The sequence below is a fragment of the Dreissena polymorpha genome, chromosome 12 (assembly GCF_020536995.1).
Source record: "Dreissena polymorpha isolate Duluth1 chromosome 12, UMN_Dpol_1.0, whole genome shotgun sequence".
Classification (NCBI taxonomy): domain Eukaryota; kingdom Metazoa; phylum Mollusca; class Bivalvia; order Myida; family Dreissenidae; genus Dreissena; species Dreissena polymorpha.
The window spans coordinates 6,908,594-6,929,021 of NC_068366.1; the positions used below are offsets into that span (position 1 = coordinate 6,908,594).

The 20,428-nt window shown below is 36.3% G+C and overlaps 1 protein-coding gene across 2 annotated transcripts in view; it reads right to left on the minus strand.

Moving 5' to 3' along the window:
- Positions 1-9,208: 9,208 nt before the first annotated feature.
- The window catches only part of LOC127854242 (uncharacterized), a 40,136-nt gene continuing 28,916 nt past the window's right edge, over positions 9,209-20,428 (minus strand). Inside the window, exons 3-6 of one of the 2 annotated variants that reach the window (XM_052389260.1) lie at positions 15,050-15,148; positions 13,489-13,587; positions 10,897-10,964; positions 9,209-9,432 (exon numbers count right to left, since the gene is read on the minus strand). In XM_052389260.1, coding sequence (XP_052245220.1) covers positions 9,285-9,432; positions 10,897-10,964; positions 13,489-13,587; positions 15,050-15,112 — 378 coding nt within the window. In that variant the 5' untranslated portion in view covers positions 15,113-15,148 and the 3' untranslated portion in view covers positions 9,209-9,284. The remainder of the gene's footprint in view (positions 9,433-10,896; positions 10,965-13,488; positions 13,588-15,049; positions 15,149-20,428) is intronic. The other variant, XM_052389261.1, reaches the window with a different exon arrangement.

Below are 20,428 nucleotides of genomic sequence, written 5' to 3' on the forward strand. Positions count from 1 at the left end.
GAAACGATTGAATAATTTGGAGAGTTCTGTTTTTGTCGTTAAATTTTGTGAAACTACGAAGATTGCTTATATAACGTATAAAATACTTCTAGTATGTGTACTCGGCGGAATAGCTCAGTAGGCTAAAGCGTTTTTACTTCAGGACTCTGGCAGGACTCAAGGGGTCACTGGTTCGAAACCTGCTCCGGGCAATGTTCTTTTCCTTTTTTAAATTTTATTCTTGATTTTTTACTGGAGCTTTTACGATCCAATGTTTACAATTATCAATATAAAGCATTTAATGAATAAGTTAAAAAATGCCAAAATCTGTGAAAAGGCCCCTTTAATGACGACAAGTCGGACATGCAGTTAAATATTTTAATACGTCTATCGTGTGACATAATTTCATTTAAACTCTAGATTGTAACGACATTAGTCTGACGCGTGCGGCGTTATTTTGTTTAACAGTAAAACAAAAATTAAGTAGACTATCAAAAAAATACAAAAAGTGTACTTGTAAATAAAAACTCCTTCATTCCGTATAAAGATTGTACGTTACAGCAGAGCTCCAGATAACTTTTCTGAGTAATTTGGTTAATACCCACTACTTTTGAGTTCAATTGGGTATTTTCATATTCAATTGGGTACAAAAAAGTCGGTACCCACTACCGGGTACTTTAATTGACAATTGGGTACCTTTGTTTTAAAATTGGGTATGTTCATTGTCTTAAATTCTCACCTGCTTACCTGAATAAGCTGGTTGTAGTTCCACTCTTAATTGATTAGTTTCAGAGATTTTGTGTAATTATGTAGATGTATCCATAATATACAGTCTTGATTTAAAAAAAAAGTTCAACGATTTTTTCCACCAGTTTTCTTACAATGTAAGCACTGACAGCGATTGCCTCCGACATAATATCGTCAAGAATTAGTTTCACTATATTTTCCGCTTCTGATTTTGTGTTGCCTGCGGTTAAATATCTTAAAATTGAGTTTCTTTGTTCCTAGGATACGATGTTTCCATTTTTAAGGCCTCACGGTTTCAACATTTTCACAACAATAACACGTAGTCACAAAGACACTTTTTTCCGTACATATTATTGTGCGGAAGGTTATACTGAAAGCACTTGGACAAAGCGGAAAGAATCCGGGTATTTCTGACCAGGGTATTTCCGGGACAAATTTACTCGTTATGCAAAGGAAAAATATGATATGCGTAATCGGCAATTTCAATTGGGTTTCGGAACGCATGGTTTTATTTTTCTATGCGTAATCGGCAATTTTACATTGGGTATTTACACAAATGCGCACCTTATCTGTAGCTCTGTTACAGTATTCTGTGAAACAAAGTCATTAATAAAACAAAAAAATATGTTTGACCACAACGGTGGCTAATAATGTTTACGAAAAATACAAACAATATAGATTTATCTATTACATAACATGTTAGAATATTATCATGCATTTATAATCACTCATAAAGAGATTTCAATAAACAGTTACATGCATAGACAGTTTTTTTAAGCCAGTGTCTTTTGAATTCAGAAAATAATCAAGATAAACCATAAAATTGGGAAAAATAGATAGTAAACCATAAAATTGAGAAAAATGAGGCATTATTAATATGATTATAAATAACAGAATTACAATAATATTGTTTAAAAGTGCATGATTGAGTGCATTTTAAAATTTATATTATAAAATGCTGCTTGAATTTATTTTTACCTTTCATATGTAAAAAAAGAAATATTATCTGCTAATGCAAAATATGCGTAAGCTGGTTTATGGTCATTTCGTAGCAAAAGAGAAGAAAATAAGTGCATTAAATAAATGAATTCATATTTTTGTATCTGGAATAGTTGTACTTTAAATAGATCCTCCACCCTTTTATGGCCGAATAAGGGCTAAATTGCTTTCCGACTTGAAATGAAAAGGCATATTGGTTGATCGTGTAGCGTTTATGTGCAAAATTTGAGAGCCAATCAATAAAGCTTGTTGATGCCAAAACAGGTAATAATAATAATTTATTATCAGGTACATGTACACAAGCAAATAAGTATATTTAACCCTTTCAGTGCGGGAACCGAATTTTAAAGGCCTTTGAAAACAGTTTGGATCCAGATGAGACGCCACAGAACGTGGCGTCTCATCAGGATCCAAACTGTTTGCTATTCTGATAGTATTCTTTGAAAAAAAAATGAAGAAAATGCTGATTTTAGAAATTCAGCAGACGACATTTGAGCAGACGACAAATTTCCCAGCATGCAAAGGGTTATTAAGATGCTTAAGGTGTGGAAGACTCATAATCAGGTTTGGTGTCCCTCAAACCCTAAGCGTCTTGTAATTCCTTATGCAGTTTGTATAGATAGTGCCGCATCCTGACACGTAAAGCTTGTGCTTTGTTGGCAGCGTTAGTTGGCTGTTAACAGGTTCATTGTGGTTATCTCCAACATCAGTCTGTCCGTCTGTCCTAGCCACTATCTCCTACACCATAAGCACTAGAACCTTGAAACTTAAACACATGGTAGCTATGAGCATTATGTGCGACCCTGCACTATTTGGAATTTTGATCTGACCCCTGGGTCAAAAGTTAAAGGGGATGGGGTGAAGACGGGTCAGAGATTTTCACTTATTTTTAGCTCGACTAATATATATGAAATATATATAATGGAGCTATCCTGATCACGTCGGCGTTATTGTTAGCGTGCACATGTTAAAGTTTGTGTACTACCCCAAATATTTTCTTTGTCCTTTAACAAATTACTTTTATATTTTGCATACATGTACTTCTTTACCAACATGACCCTTATCTATAAACAAGAGCAGACAACTGTATCAAGCATTTTGACAGGATTATTGCCCCTTTTATACTAAGAATATGCATACACTGTCACTCCAATATAACGCGGATGACGGGGTCCAAGCCACTCAACAGCGTTATAAACGGAAAGCGTTATAAGTTTTGAGCTAATTTATTTAAGGGGCTATAAAAACAGGTAAAGTATAGCCTATAATATAGGTCTTGTGTATCTTCATGCTGTGTTGTCAACCGCAAATACATGCATGTAAACCGAATCAAGCGATAACAGTATAACAACCGCTTTTCTAATGTGCACATTTATCCGATAATCCAATATAATTACATCACTTACGAAAAAATAATGTTTAACATTTATGACAAGAAATATGTTTACGAACTTCGTAAACAAATTCATATGCCTACGCCATTTTTCAGAAAAATTAGTACAGTGCATTATGGGACACAGCTTTCATTGGACGAGCGAATTTAAATTTAGATTGAATGCAATACGAGGCAATACGATACATGTACAAAGAAATGTTTTATTGCGTCATACGCAGCATGTAAAAAACGTGCTTTCCGTGGACTTTCTGATAACTGGCAAAAATTTAAGTGCATCTCTGTTAACTATTACACTGCGTTAGCATGTAAATAAATCGTCAGGATTTTTAACCAGGTTTTCCAAAGGAAAAAAATGGTTATTAGATTGGCGAATGCGGGCGGGCTGGTGGAACAAGCTTGTCCGGGCCATAACTATGTCGTTCATTGTCAGATTTTATAATCATTTGGCACATTTGTTCACCATCATTGGACGGTATGTCGCGCGAAATAATTACGTCGATATCTCCAAGGTCAAGGTCACACTTTGAGTTCAAAGGTCAAAAATGGCCATAAATGAGCTTGTCCTGGCCATAACTATGTCATTCATTGTGAGATTTTAAAATCATTTGGCACATTTGTTCACCATCATGGGACGGTGTGTCGCACGAAAGAATCACGTCAATATCTCCAATGTCAAGGTCGCCACGACTAAAAATAGATTTAAAAAAAAAAAAACTTATAAAGGGGGTTAATTTTGTTTGTTCATTTCAAAAGTTCAGTTTGACTTTTCTCCCTTTATCAGATTTTTTTTTCACAATGAAAACCTGGTTTTGTGACAATTTTGTCCCTTGTTAAATGTATTTTTCGTATACGTACTGAAACATTAAACACACACAAAGATAACTTTATTTATCAAGCATGTGTAGCATATAATAAACAATAACAAACTTACACAGCCATATTTTATACCAACGAAATACAGTACACGATAAATACGGAACATAAACAGGTAATAGTTTTAAATAACTTTAATTTGATAATTATTCCGCTTGCACTTGCCTTATTGAAATTAGCGCATCGAACCGCTCTGATAGGGAATACATGTAATAAACACCGACTCGCTTGTTTTCACACCTTTATTGACATTACACAACAGATTAACACCAATTAGCTGTCGAGTGTCGTTTAACCTCTAATCGATTAAAATCAGTTAAACGGGCGGATAAAGCAATCAAGCTGTGATCGCCAGCTTCTTTGAATTTATGAAAATACATGAAGTTGCATAACATGGATTTGAATCAGAAATGGAAGGTTGGAGAAAAAAAGGGATCCAAGGATCCCCCGCGTTATATTGGACACAGCGTTATAACGGACCGCACTATATTGGAGTTAAAGTGTATTATTGATAAATCTATGTTAAAGTTTGCATACCACCTCAAATATTTTCTATGTCCTTTGACATATTGCTTTCATATTTAGCATACTTCATAACCAACATGATCCCAATCTATAAACAAGAGCAGACAACTGTATCAAGCATTTTGACAGAATTATTGCTCTTTTATACTTAGAATATGCATATTTTTGATAAATCTATGTTAAAGTTTGCATACCACCTCCAATATTTTCTATGTCCTTTGACATATTGCTTTCATATTTTGCATTCTTCTTTACCAACATGATCCCATTCTATAAACAAGAGCAGAAAACTGTATCAAGCATTTGACAGAATTATTGCCCCTTTTATACTTAGATAATTGAACATTTTGCTTAAATTGCCATAACTTCTTTATATATGATCACATTTGATTCATACTTTGACAAAACAACACCTACCTGACATACCACAATGCACTGCACACCCAAACTATCCCCCATGCCCCACCCAAGAATTCCCCCCCCCCCCAAATTTTATTTTTATAATTATTTTTGAAACTTCATCTTTTAAATTACCACCAACCCACATAAACCACCCCTCTCCATGATGGCTTACATTAACCTGTCAAGCACTCGAAATCTCATAAGACAATAGTTACGGTCAATCTCAACCATGCATGGCCGCATTACCAAACCTGGGGCGCCCCCTGGGTCAAACATGCGGCGTGGGAATACGCGTCGGCCTCTGCCGCACCATTCTTCACCAATTGACTTCAAATTAATACTAAAGATTTCTTATGACAACACAGTGTCTCGACCATCCATGTTCACATTACCCACCCCAGGGCCCCGCCCACTTTGGTGGTAAAGATCCCAAGCTATTTCAGCATAATTAAAATCCAAGCCATTTTTGTGGTCAAGACCCGAGCTTTCTCAACATAATTAAAATCCAAGCCAGTTTGGTGGCAGAGACCCCGAGCTATTTCAGCATAATTAAAATCCAAGTCAGGTTAGTGGTCAAAATCCTGAACTATTTCGGTATAATTAAAATCCAAGCCAGTTTGGTGGTCAATTTTTGTGGTAAAGACCCCGAGCTTTCTAACCATAATTAAAATCCAAGCCAGTTTGGTGGCGGATACCCCGAGCTATTTCAGCATAATAAAAATCCAAGTCAGTTTGGTGGTCAAGATCCTTAACTATTTCGGTATAATTAAAATCCAGGCCAGTTTGGTGGTCAAGACCCCAAGCTCTTTCAGCATAATTAAAATCCTAGCCAGTTTCGTGGGGGAGACCTTGAGCTATTTCAGCATATTTAAAATCCAAGTCAGTTTAGTGGTCAAGATCCGGAACTATTTCGGTATAATTAAAATCAAGGCCAGTTTGGTGGTCAAGAACCCGAGCTTTTTCACCATAATTAAAATCCTAGCCAGTTTCATGGCCGAGACCTCGAGCTATTTCCGCATATTTAAAATCCAAGCCAGTTTGGTGGTGAAGATCCTGAACTATTTTGGCATAATTAAAATCCAAGCCAGTTTGATGGTCAAGATCCTTAGCTATTTCAGCATAATTAAAATGCAAGCCAGTTTGGTGGTCAAGAACCCGAACTATGAGCATAATTCAAATCCAAGCCAGTTTGGTGGTAAAGATCCCGAGCTTTTTCAGCATAATAAAAATCCCAGCCAGTTTGGTGGTCAAGATCCTGAGCTTTTTCAGCATAATTGAATTCTAAGCCAGTTTGGTGGTCATGACCCCGAGTTATTTCAGCATAATTAAAATCCAAGCCGTTTTGGTGGTCAAGACCCCAAGCTATTTTAGCATATATTTTTTCGGCATAATTTTTTCTTACCCAATTGTTTTCGTACACACATTTTTTTGTACCCATTTTTTTCTGTTTTTTTACTGAATAATGCCCCCTTTTATAGTTAGAAAATTGAAAATTTGGTTAAGTTTTGTGTTCAGGTCTACTCTTATCCTATTTGTGTTAAGGTCTACTCTTATCCTAAAGTATCAAAGCTATATCGTCTACTTAATGTTATAAGTCATGTAACTGACATTTTTAAACATTTTATTTCTTTCCCATTTTTGTTTCTTTAGGCGACATACATCAACTGTTTAATAATAATTATTAAGTCTACCTTTTTGGTAAAAATAATGTTTTTTTAACCAAATTTTCAAAATGGACATTACGGACACATGTCATTTGCTGAATGTAAAAAGTAGCATAACTGATATTTAGTTAAATTTTCAGAAGAAGGAAAAAACTGCTTATTGAAATAAAATAGGGATACTAACAGAGTAAAACAAACACATGGGATATTTTCAGATTTGAATACTGGTATTTTACGCATCTTTAGGCAGTTCTGTGTACCAAGGATAAATACAATACTTAAACATTCATGTACAATGCACAATACTAAAAACCTGAATTGTAACTGTAATGTATTTCAGATTCGGAGATGTCTGTGTTGTTTCTAAGGTCATGTGAAAAATTAAGTTTATATGTTTATAGGTTTAAAATTGCAAATTGTCCTCTTACTTGCCCTTGTATTTCAAGATAGAATACTTTCCTTCCCAGAGGAAAGAGATCTGGGTTTGAATCCCAGTGGGGGCTTCAGAGGAAAATTCATTTTAAGAAAAATAAATATATTTGCTTTACTTTGTCTCTAACTTAACCAAATAACTCTGACAATGCCTTTACAAGTATGCAGTTTTTGATAATTCAATTATGCAAGAAACATGTATATATTTAGGGTAGACTAAGACAGCAAACTAAGAATGGGCATCCATTTTAGTTTTTTAAGTCAAAACAACAATAAATGCATATAGGAACACATATTTAAATTAAAAATGCAACAATCAGAGGACATAATCAATTAAATAGTAAATGACTACTTTAAATATTTTTGAGCACCGTTTGTTTTTCAGAGATTTGTGAATATGCTGTTTAATGTTCTTCCCATTGAACTAATGCAATATGTGATATGGAACTGGAATCATATAGTGTTGGAAAGCTGATGTTTCACGTCCAGAGGGTCCTTGCTTCCTGAAAGCTGAAAATTGTATATGATCTCCCCACTCATTCCATGCCGCGAAACCCTTAAGGTGTCGCAAGTCTAGTAAGGTGTCGCAACTCTAGTATGGAATGAGTGATGTATTGGACGTCATCATTGATGACGTTCAATTGAACGAATGATAAAGGGGGCTAAGTTTCGTTAAGTTGAGGCATATAGCCGCGATTTGGGCTTCTTGAAAACTGGCCTAACACGTTTGCTGAAATTTGACATGTACATGGACCAGAATACGATCTACCTGTTGGCGTAGGCGTAATACCTGGCAAAAATCAAGTTTTCGAGTATTTTGTGTTAAATATTTTTATGGGAAACGGCACGCGCGCATGACGTCATGAAAAGCGTTTAGGCTAGCTTCCATCTTGTTAATAAACAAAGAAACTAAGTTACGCGTTATTAATTCAATATAAAGTTAGGCGTTTAATCGATAAACAAAGACGTAATAATTGTGTTTGAATATCAATCATAATACTTTAATAATTTATTATTAAATCAGTAAATAAACGTGAGCAGCAAATCAATTAATTTCGTTTCTAAGTGGAAACCGAAAGTAAACAAACCAACCGTCAAAATGGCTGACAAAGCAACGTAGGAATGAACACTCAGAAATTACTTACAAAATAAGATCATCAGAAATGATGTAAAGTGAACGCTAGTTAGTTATTTTGTAGATAAGTCTACGATCCAATGAAAAACAGTAAAATTTGCCATAAAAAAACACCAGTGGATATGGAAATCTTCAGCGTACGAAATAGCAGACATCACGCGGCGTCTGTGGCTAGCAACAACCACCTAGTTTTAAAAAGTGAAATATTATGTACAAAACTATATATTTTCTGAATTTTGACCTTGAAAAGAACATAAAAATGCATAGTTTTACCATATAAACAGAAAACAAACAAAAAATGACGAAATTGAAGTTTAGAAAAAAACGGCTATATGAAATCTGCTGTTTTTTTATTTTTCATTAAAATCTGACCCCATATGTTATTTCAGCAATAGAAAACACTGGGAACGAAAACTAGTGCTCAATATGTATGTCAGTTATGTACCTGATTTTTACCTTGTACATTTCTAGAAATTAATATAATATACAAGTATGAACATACCTGTGATTCTTCAAAGTAATCCCAAACAAACTACACTGAGTAAAGTTATTTTTAACTTAATTAGCAACTTGAATACTGCCCATGAAGTATATGAAAAAATAAAAAGCAATTTATACCAGAAAGGAATTAAATGTGCAGGTGGATTAACTATAACATGTACGTTAAAATTCATGACTTCAGTAAGCTAAAGCATTGCATGCATACACATGTTCATAGACTAGCTATTGGGTTTTATTCACTTAAGTGTTTGTGATTTGTAAATGTCCTCGATGAATAATATTTACATTATTTTAACAATGATAGGAAGAAGATGTTTGATAGCTAGTCTAAGAAAAATAAAATGTATACAATGAGAATACACTGTTGTAAATGACATGCATTGACCTACATTAATTTTAAATTAAACTTCCACCAGAAGACATCTAAATATCTTTAAAAAGAACTAGCAAAACTCTTGTAGTATGAAAAGATATGTACATCAAGTTGTATAGAAAATGTGTGAAGAAGGCAATTGCGTACATTGAGATAACTGCAGACTCTGACTGTCAATCAGCAAAGGATCAATAGTTTGTATGGATACATGTAGTTTTAGCTTTTTAGGGGCTGGTTCAGTAGCAGGCTGTGATGAAGTTACAGTGACACTATAGGCACTGTAAGAAGTTGAAGAAAATTCACTAACCGTATTTTGTTCAGTAGCTGTTTCTGAGTGGTTTTGGGATATTTCTGGTGCATTGGTGTCCCTGTCGTCTGGAGGCAGAGTTTCATCATAGTCTGAAATCTTTTGACAATGAAACATGTTAATTTTCATCAGGTCTTTTAACCCATTACCAAACAATAACGAGATTTTATTTATTTATTTATTCAGGCTGCGTCTCACAGTCGCTTCCGGTGACGGTGTCAAACAGAGTACAATTAGCGACAACCATCTATTTTTAAAAAATGAAATATTATGTACGAAACTATATATTTTCTAAATTTTTGACTTGAAAGGAAAATAAAAATGCATGGTTTGACCATATAAACAGAAAACAAAACAAAAAATTGACGAAATTGAAGTTTATAAAAAAACGGCAATATGAAATCTGCTGTTTTTTATTTTTCATTAAAATCTGACCCCATATGTTATTTCAGCAATAGAAAACACTGGGAACGAAAACTAGTGCTCAATATGTATGTCAGTTATGTATGAACAAATTCCAGCACAAACATTCCCTCCAAGCTGATGAGTGTATTTTTTGTCTATCAAAGACCTTCGGGGACGTGTGAAAATTGCAGAAAATATAGAAATAGCAGGAATTTCAATGATTAGTCTCATAATTTCAATAAACTATCTTATAAATGATGTTAGTTGCATCAATAAATATGTTTGAAGACACATATAATACATATATAGTAATAAAATAGTAATACACAAGAGTTTGTGGATTGCAAATGGTATTGCTTTACCCCACCCACTACCATTACAATGGGGGTAAATGGGGGGAAAATATTATGTGTTTTTTCCCTGATTTTTACCTTGTACATTTCTAGAAATTTATATAATATAAAAGTATGAACATACCTGTGATTCTTCAAAGTAATCCCAAACAAATTAAACTGAGTAACGTTATTTTTAACTTAATTAGCTACTTGAATACTGCCCATGAAGTATATGAAAAAATAAAAAGCAATTTATACCAGAAAGGAATTAAATGTGCAGGTGGATTAACTATAACATGTACGTTAAAATTCATGACTTCAGTAAGCTTAGGCATTGCATGCATACACATGTTCATAGACTAGCTATAGGGTGTTATTCACTTAAGTGTTTGTGATTTGTAAATGTCCTCAATGAATAATATTAACATTATTTTAACAATGATAGGAAGAAGATGTTTGATAGCTAGTCTAAGAAAAATATAATGTATACAATACGAATACACTGTTGTAAATGACATGCATTGACCTACATTAATTTTAAATAAAACTTCCACCAGAAGACATCTAAATATCTGTAAAAAGAACTAGCAAAACTCTTGTAGTATGAAAAGATATGTACATCAAGTTGTATAGAAAATGTGTGAAGAAGGCACTTTGCGTACATTGAGATAACTGCAGACTCTGACTGTCAATCAGCAAAGGATCAATAGTTTGTATGGATACATGTAGTTTTTAGCTTTTTAGGGGCTGGTTCAGTAGCAGGCTGTGATGAAGTTACACTGACACTATAGGCACTGTAAGAAGTTGAAGAAAATTCACTAACCGTATTTTGTTCCGTAGCTGTTTCTGAGTGGTGTTGGGATATTTCTGGTGCATTGGTGTCCAGGTCGTCTGGAGGCAGAGTTTCATCATAGTTTATTATACCTCACTTATATTTACAATGCTAAACTCCCATAGGCCATTGTGACATAGAAATACTGTCAGACCCAGGGGAATAAATTTACTGTCCACAATATACTGTATCCCGCTGCCATAGCAATCACGTGCCACCAGCGGGAAAAAAATTACTGACAAAAAAATACTGTATCCCGCTGCCTTAGCAATCACGTGCGGAATGTTCGAAAATTATACTGTCCCATTCGCGCATGCGCAGTACGCAGTTTTGCGTGTCTGTTGTATTTGGATAATTAAAATATCGATTGCAGCTGAAACTGTGCTGTAGAATAGATTAATGCCATTATTTAAGCTTTGACAGGAGTCAAAAAGAAAATCAATTTAGTATAAACGACACGCTTACCTCAAAGGCAACTTTAATCCAATGCTAATAACAATAAAGTTACAACGATATACACTTCCAGTGTCTGTTCTTAAGGTGTTATGCATGACAAACACACAATCCGAAATACGTTTTGGATTCGTTTGATGCTTTTAACAAATATTTTACTGTTAAAAAAACCCACCACGTCCATATTGTTGTTCCAAAATGTTTCGTCACCGAAATGACGTCACACAAGTACGTCATAAATTGCGTAATCAAGTGATGAAAATAAAATACGGAAAGCCGGTTCTGTAATATATTTTTAAAGAAATAATTGACGACTTAGAAAATTGATGGGATACATTTATTACTAGGTCGGTGCCGAATAAAGCGAAGTTCATTTTGCTCTGCCCGTAAATCTGAACCACTCCACATATTAATGGTTGTTCATTGCTGAAATTAAATTCAATTATTGAATATTAAAATTGTTCATGGTTCATATGAATTGTTCATTTTTGAATAGTTTATTCGGTATAATAAAATTAAAATTACATGTCTGACAGGGTGGCAGTAAATTTGTCAACTTTCGGAAAAATACTGTCAACCTTGGCTTCGCCTCGGTTGACAGTATTTACTCAAGTTGACAAATTTACTGTCACACTGTCAGCCATGTAATATTTATATACTGAAATTTTTTGACAATGAAACATATTAATTTTCATCAGGTCTTTTAACCCATTACCAAACAATAACGAGATTTTATTTATTTATTTATTCAGGTTGCGTCTCACAGTCGCTCCCGGTGACGGTGTCAAACAGAGTACAAATTTTAGCAACAACCACCTATTTTTAAAAAGTGAAATATTATGTACAAAACTATATATTTTCTGAATTTTTTACTTGAAAGGAAAAAAAATGCAGAGTTTGACCATATAAACAGATAACAAAACAAAAAATTCACGAAATTGAAGTTTAGAAAAAAACGGCTATATTAAATCTGCTGTTTTTTATTTTTCATTAAAATCTGAATCCATATGTTATTTCAGCAATAGAAAACACTGGGAACGAAAACTAGTGCTCAATATGTATGTCAGTTATGTATGAACAAATTCCAGCACAAACATTCACTCCAAGCTGATGAGTGTATTTTTTGTCTAACAAAGACCTTCGGGGACGTGTGAAAATTGCAGACAATATAGAAATAGCAGGAATTTCAATGAGTAGTCTCATAATTTCAATAAACTATCTTATAAATGATGTTAGTTGCATCAATAACTATGTTTGAAGACACATATAATACATATATATAGTAATAAAATAGAAATACACATGAGTTTGTGGTTTGCAAATAGTATTGCTTTACCCCACCCACTACCATTACAATGGGGGAAAATTGGGGAAAAAAATTGTGTGTTTTTTCCCTGATTTTTACCTTGTACATTTCTAGAAATTAATATAATATAAAAGTATGAACATACCTGTGATTCTTCAAAGTAATCCCAAACAAACTACACTGAGTAACGTTATTTTTAACTTAATTAGCTACTTGAATACTGCCCATGAAGTATATGAACAAATAAAAAGCAATTTATACCAGAAAGGAATTAAATGTGCAGGTGGATTAACTATAACATGTACGTTAAAATTCATGACCTTAGTAAGCTACGGCATTGCATGCATACACATGTTCATAGACTAGCTATAAGGTGTTATTCACTTAAGTGTTTGTGATTTGTAAATGTCCTCAATGAATAATATTTACATTATTTTAACAATGATAGGAAGAAGATGTTTGATAGCTAGTCTAAGAAAAATAAAATGTATACAATGAGAATACACTGTTGTAAATGACATGCATTGACCTACATTAATTTTAAATAAAACTTCCACCAGAAGACATCTCAATATCTGTAAAAAGAACTAGCAAAACTCTTGTAGTATGAAAAGATATGCACATCAAGTTGTATAGAAAATGTGTGAAGAAGGCAATTGCGTACATTGAGATAACTGGAGACTCTGACTGTCAATCAGCAAAGGATCAATGGTTTGTATGGATACATGTAGTTTTAGCTTTTTAGGGGCTGGTTCAGTAGCAGGCTGTGATGAAGTTACACTGACACTATAGGCAATGTAAGAAGTTGAAGAAAATTCACTAACCGTATTTTGTTCAGTAGCTGTTTCTGAGTGGTGTTGGGATATTTCTGGTGCATTGGTGTCCAGGTCGTCTGGAGGCAGAGTTTCATCATAGTCTGAAATCTTTTGACAATGAAACATGTTAATTTTCATCAGGTCTTTTAACCCATTACCAAACAATAACGAGATTTTATTTATTTCTTTATTCAGGCTGCGTCTCACAGTCGCTTCCGGTGACGGTGTCAAACAGAGTACAAATTTTAGCAACAACCACCTAGTTTTAAAAAGTGAAATAGTATGTACAAAACTATATATTTTCTGAATTTTTGACTTGAAAGGAAAAAAAAGACTAGTTTGACCATATAAACAGAAAACTAAACAAAAATTTGACGAAATTGAAGTTTATAAAAAAACGGCTATATAAAATCTGCTGTTTTTTATTTTTCATTAAAATCTGACCCCATATGTTATTTCAGCAATAGAAAACACTGGGAACGAAAACTAGTGCTCAATATGTATGTCAGTTATGTATGAACAAATTCCAGCACAAACATTCCCTCCAAGCTGATGAGTGTATTTTTTGTCTATCAAAGACCTTCGGGGACGTGTGAAAATTGCAGAAAATATAGAAATAGCAGGAATTTCATTGATTAGTCTCATAATTTCAATAAACTATCTTATAAATGATGTTAGTTGCATCAATAAATATGTTTGAAGACACATATAATACATATATAGTAATAAAATAGTAATACACATGAGTTTGTGGTTTGCAAATGGTATTGCTTTACCCCACCCACTACCATTACAATGGGGGAAAATTGGGGAAAAATATTGTGTGTTTTTTCCCTGATTTTTACCTTGTACATTTCTAGAAATTAATATAATATAAAAGTATGAACATACCTGTGATTCTTCAAAGTAATCTCAAACAAACTACACTGAGTAACGTTATTTTTAACTTAATTAGCTACTTGAATACTGCCCATGAAGTATATGAAAAAATAAAAAGCAATTTATACCAGAAAGGAATTAAATGTGCATGTGGATTAACTATAACATGTACGTTAAAATTCATGACCTTAGTAAGCTACGGCATTGCATGCATACACATGTTCATAGACTAGCTATAGGGTGTTATTCACTTAAGTGTTTGTGATTTGTAAATGTCCTCAATGAATAATATTTACATTATTTTAACAATGATAGGAAGAAGATGTTTGATAGCTAGTCTAAGAAAAATAAAATGTATACAATGAGAATACACTGTTGTAAATGACATGCATTGACCTACATTAATTTTAAATAAAACTTCCACCAGAAGACATCTAAATATCTGTAAAAAGAACTAGCAAAACTCTTGTAGTATGAAAAGATATGCACATCAAGTTGTATAGAAAATGTGTGAAGAAGGCAATTGCGTACATTGAGATAACTGCAGACTCTGACTGTCAATCAGCAAAGGATCAATAGTTTGTATGGATACATGTAGTTTTAGCTTTTTAGGGGCTGGTTCAGTAGCAGGCTGTGATGAAGTTACACTGACACTATAGGCACTGTAAGAAGTTGAAGAAAATTCACTAACCGTATTTTGTTCAGTAGCTGTTTCTGAGTGGTGTTGGGATATTTCTGGTGCATTGGTGTCCATGTCGTCTGGAGGCAGAGTTTCATCAGAGTCTGAAATCTTTTGACAATGAAACATGTTAATTTTCATCAGGTCATTTAACCCATTACCAAACAATAACGAGATTTTATTTTTTTTTCTTTATTCAGGCTGCGTCTCACAGTCGCTCCCGGTGACGGTGTCAAACAGATCTTGGCTCATCAGTACAATGTATTTACAACTGAAATAAATAAATAAAGGTTTTGAAAATTAAAGCCTCATTTCAATTTATCATACATGTTTTAACAAAGTTAATTCAATTACAATATTTATTTTTTATTAGCATATTCAATATTTGACATGATAAGTAACTTCAATTACAAAGTTTAGACATGTCATTGTCAAGTCATTAAGTTGTTTAACCAACAGACAACCAGACAGACGGCACAAAACAATATGTCTCTCCCATGGTTAGGGATAAAAACAATTATGCTTACTACGATAGCATTCTGGCAGAGTTAAAGTAGTTACACAAATCATTATTATCATTGAAAACACGGGTAAGAAATATTTTGGGACGAAAGTGGTCCGAATATAAATGCAATATTTTCCAACAATATAAACGTAGTCACGGTAATTTTTTTATTGCAACTTGTATATTTACCTGATTTGAAACAAACTTGACATCGCATATCAATGATTACATAGAATGCTTTGCAAATTTCGTGTTTATTTACTGTGTTTCCCGCGTGCACGTCGATATGGATAACTGCGCACGTTCGTTTCTGGAGCAAGTTACCTCCCCTGGCGCACTTTCACCCGCTCTTTCCAGCTACGGAATTCAGCATCAATCCCATAAAACTTGCATGAAATAATTTTATAATGAAGTTTTCTTCAAGAAAATTACGGTTTCATCCGCGTATATGCCTGATAACTTCATCATATTGGCTCCTAAAAATTTCCGTGAAAGTTTGTTTACATATTTTTTAACTTTCCGGTTTCTTTTTCATTGAATACGTCAACGGTAACCCCTCACCTTTGCATATTTAACACATTATCATTCGGAATACTCGCATCTGTTCGCTAAAATGCGTAATAGAAAGTAGGGGTCGTGAGGTCGGACCTCATTTGCATATCTGAAAATTGTCTACCCTGATTTCCGGTGACGGAAGGGTCAAGGGTCAAGGTGATCGTGAGGCGCAATCTACTATTCTGTTAACGAAAAGGGTTTATTTTAGGGGGGTTTCAGTCAGGTACTCATTTGTTCGTCTCCAGATAGCATCCACTTCTACCATCCATCTGTTCCACGAAGCGAAGCATAACTCTGACCAGCTTAACACCTGCAAAAACGGTCATGTCAATAGTATCACACATTTCGGACAAACATTTCGGATATCAACGATTGATACATTAATCTGAGAAAGAAGCACATCTCCTGAAATGAATCTTCATACATGTTCTTACTTCTTATTCCTTGTCCAGCTAAGACCACCAGCTGATTCGACATATCCAGGTCTTGAATCTTACTTCCACAACAGGATCACACAATCTAATGACTGCCACCCTTACCCAGGCCCAACATACAGATTCCCCGTCGTCAGTGCCAAAAACCTTGTTAATCCAACCAGAATGCTGTATGTTGTGACTCCTGCGATACCTGTATCCACACCAAATGCCTGAACATGCCCATTGCTGTTCTCCAGGGCATAAAAGACACTAGCTGGGTCTGTTTTTGTTGCGGCCTGCCAAATTTCTCAACTTCTCTGTTTAACTCAACAACTGCTGACTCCATCAACACCTCTGTAGCGACAGAGAACTCCTACAGTACCTATGGTAGCCACAGTCACCAAAGCCAACACTCAAGCCCACTTGATAATCAGACATCAAGCTTCAGCTCTGTACAGTCGTCACCGGGCCCGCCACAATTTTCCTCGTCCCCTGCCAAGAATACCAGACAACGTGCACAAACACAAGCATCATTTAGGATATTGCTGATCAATTTCCAGAGCATGCGAGCCAAACGATCTGAATTCTGGCTACTCCTCCAAGAATCCAATCCCGATATCGTTTTTGGCTGTGAAACATGGATGCACAACGGCTATTTTGAAAGAGAAGTTCTCCCTGTAGGGTACAACTTCGTTGCCAGACGTGGCAGACCAAACAACCACTATGGCGGAGTGATGATAGCAGTCAAGGACAGCATAGTTGGAACTGACATGGCACTGACAACTCAGACTGAATTCTGTGCTGCACGTTTCGAATGCCCAGGCAAGCAAACCCTGATCATCGGATCACTATACAGACCACCTAACAGCGATCACACATACATGGAAGAAATGAGAACTGTAATCAGCAACCTACATCAACATAACTCAGACGCTACAATATGGATTGTTGGTGACGCCAATCTGCCTGACATCGATTGGAATACCAATACCATCAATGGTTATTCTTACTCCAGCAAGATTGACCAAACCTTTCTTGACATGATTGCTGACCTGGGGGCAGAACAGTGCGTAACATTTCCAACAAGAGGTAACAACATCCATGACCTCTTCATAACAAATAGGCCATCACTGGTAGAGAAGATCAAGCCAGTCCCAGGCGTCAGTGACCATGACATTGTATTTGTGCAGGCCTCAACACGTGTTCCCAGAGCCAAACCACCTCAGAGAAAGATTCTGCTTTGGAAACATGCTGACCTTGCCACCACCCAAACAACCATTAACAAATTTCGCGACATCTTCCTCAACAGACATAACTTGGATACAGACATCAACACTCTTTGGAATGAATTTAAGCAGTTCTGTATCAACACCATAGAAGAACATGTTCCATCCAAACTCGCAACTCAACGTTTCAACCAACCCGGGGTGAGTCGAAAAATCAAGCGCCTATCAAGACAAAAGAAGAGGGCCCTCAGGAGATCCAAACATACAGGGAAACCAGAAGACCTCACTCGATATAAGTCCAATACGAGTGTAGAAGGGCATACAACACTTACATCAGCGATACCGTATCTGAAGATCGCAGCCCTAAGAAGCTGTATTCCTTCATCAAAACAAGAAGATGTGACAGCAGTGGTATTGCCCCCCTGAAACATGATGGACTCTTATATAACGACCCAATGTCTAAGGCTGCAATCTTGAATGAGCAATTTACAAGTGTGTTCACAGAAGAGGACTCAAGTAACATCCCAAAGATGAGCGGTACACCATACCCTTCAATGGCAACATTCGACATCGGAAATGAGGGTGTTCACAAACTCTTGCGGAATCTGAACCCACACAAGGCAACAGGACCTGATGCCATCCCTACAAGGTTCCTTCAAGAATTTGCAAGTGAACTCTCACCCATGTTGACCATCATCTTTCAGGCCTCTCTGTCACAAGCCTGTGTGCCTGATGACTGGAAGCAAGCATTGGTTGCTCCAATATTCAAGAAGGGAAACAAAAGCACACCTGCCAACTACAGGCCTATCTCCCTAACCTCCGTCTGCTGCAAAATCATGGAGCACATCATGCACAGCCAGATAATGCAGCATATGGAAGACCTGAACATTCTGTCAGACGCACAGCATGGGTTCAGGAAGCGTCGGTCATGTGAGACGCAACTACTCCTGACCCTACAGGACCTCTCGTCAGCTCTTGACTACAGTGAGCAGATAAACGCCATCTTACTTGACTTCAGCAAGGCGTTCGACAAGGTTCCGCATGAACACCTTGCTGTGAAACTGAAGCACTACGGCATCAGTGGAAACGTTCTCACCTGGATTAAAAGCTTCCTCTCAAACCGAAGTCAACAGGTACAGGTCGAGGGCGTACAGTCAAAACCAGCACCAGTAACTTCAGGTGTCCCTCAAGGCTCGGTGTTAGGACCCTTGCTCTTCCTGGTGTACATCAACGACATGCCCTCCAAAGTTCAATCCACAACAAGGCTATTCGCGGATGACAGTCTTCTGTACAGAAAGATTTAGTCTCTAGAGGATGCACAGATACTGCAGAATGACCTCAATGCCATCCAGGAGTGGGAAACAACTTGGAAGATGTCCTTCAACCCAGACAAATGTGAGGTACTGAGGATCACAAGAAAGCGAACCCCGACTCAAGCAGACTACAGCATCCACGGGCACCAGCTGGCCTTAGTCAAGACAGGAAAGTACTTAGGCGGGACACTTGCCAGTGATCTTTTCTGGAAACCACACGTGGACAGCCGCACTAAGTCTGCCAATAACTCTGTCGCCTTCCTCCGCAGAAACCTCTCAAGCTGCCCAAAAGACATAAAGTTGCAGTGATATAAGTCACTAGTCAGACCTGTCCTCGACTACACATCAGCAGCTTGGGACCCTCACACACAGGCATGTATTCAAGAGTTAGAGGCTGTACAGCGAAGAGCAGCGCGATTTATCACAGGCAACTACAGGACTACAAGCAGCACTAGCCAGATGATCGCAGACCTTGGGCTACATACCCTTGAACTCCGCCGCCAGCACTCTGAACTTCTGATGATGTATCGGATCACATATGGTCTTCTCGACATTCCAGCCACCGATCCTCTCCGGCGATCCATCACATCTACAAGAGGACGTGGTCTCGAAGACATGGATGGTGCAGTGGTCCGTTACTGGATACCCTACTGCAGAACAGACACCTACCGCCACTCATTCTTTATCTCTGGAGCTCGATTGTGGAACCAGCTACCAAAGTACCTCACAGTTCTACAGACCCCAGAGTCATTCAGGGAAGGACTGGCCGGCCTCCAATTCAAACATTGAGCTTTCCTGACTGTACATATTATAAATATTAAATGTTTTATTCTTTTAACTGCACTCTCACGATCACCTTGTATACAACAAATGTACGAGTATGCTCCAGAGTGAGATTAGTACATCACATGGAAGAAGAAGAAGACGCGGTTGTTGCTACTGTGGCTGCCAATACACGTTCGAAAAGAACGCGAGAAAGTATTAACAAAATAAAATAATTAAAAATGATGTAAAGTGAACGCTAATTCGCTGTTTTGTAGATAAGTATACGATCTATTGAAAAACCATATCATTTGACATAAAAACACCCGTGGATATGAAAATCTTCAGCGTAACGAAATAGCAGACATCACGCGGCGTCTCATATGAGTCTACGCTGTTTGCCAAGGCCGATAATATAATGAATGGAAATGCACAAACTCAGTAACTGGCAAGCATATATGCATTAGCAGGTTGTTTCGTGATTATTTAGAAACGACTACATAATTCTTTTGGTTCAGCCAGTGCAACTAAACAGAAATAAGTATAAAAAGTTTCTACACCTGGCCCAACACGTTTGCTGACATTTGACATGTATATGGACCAGAATGCGATCT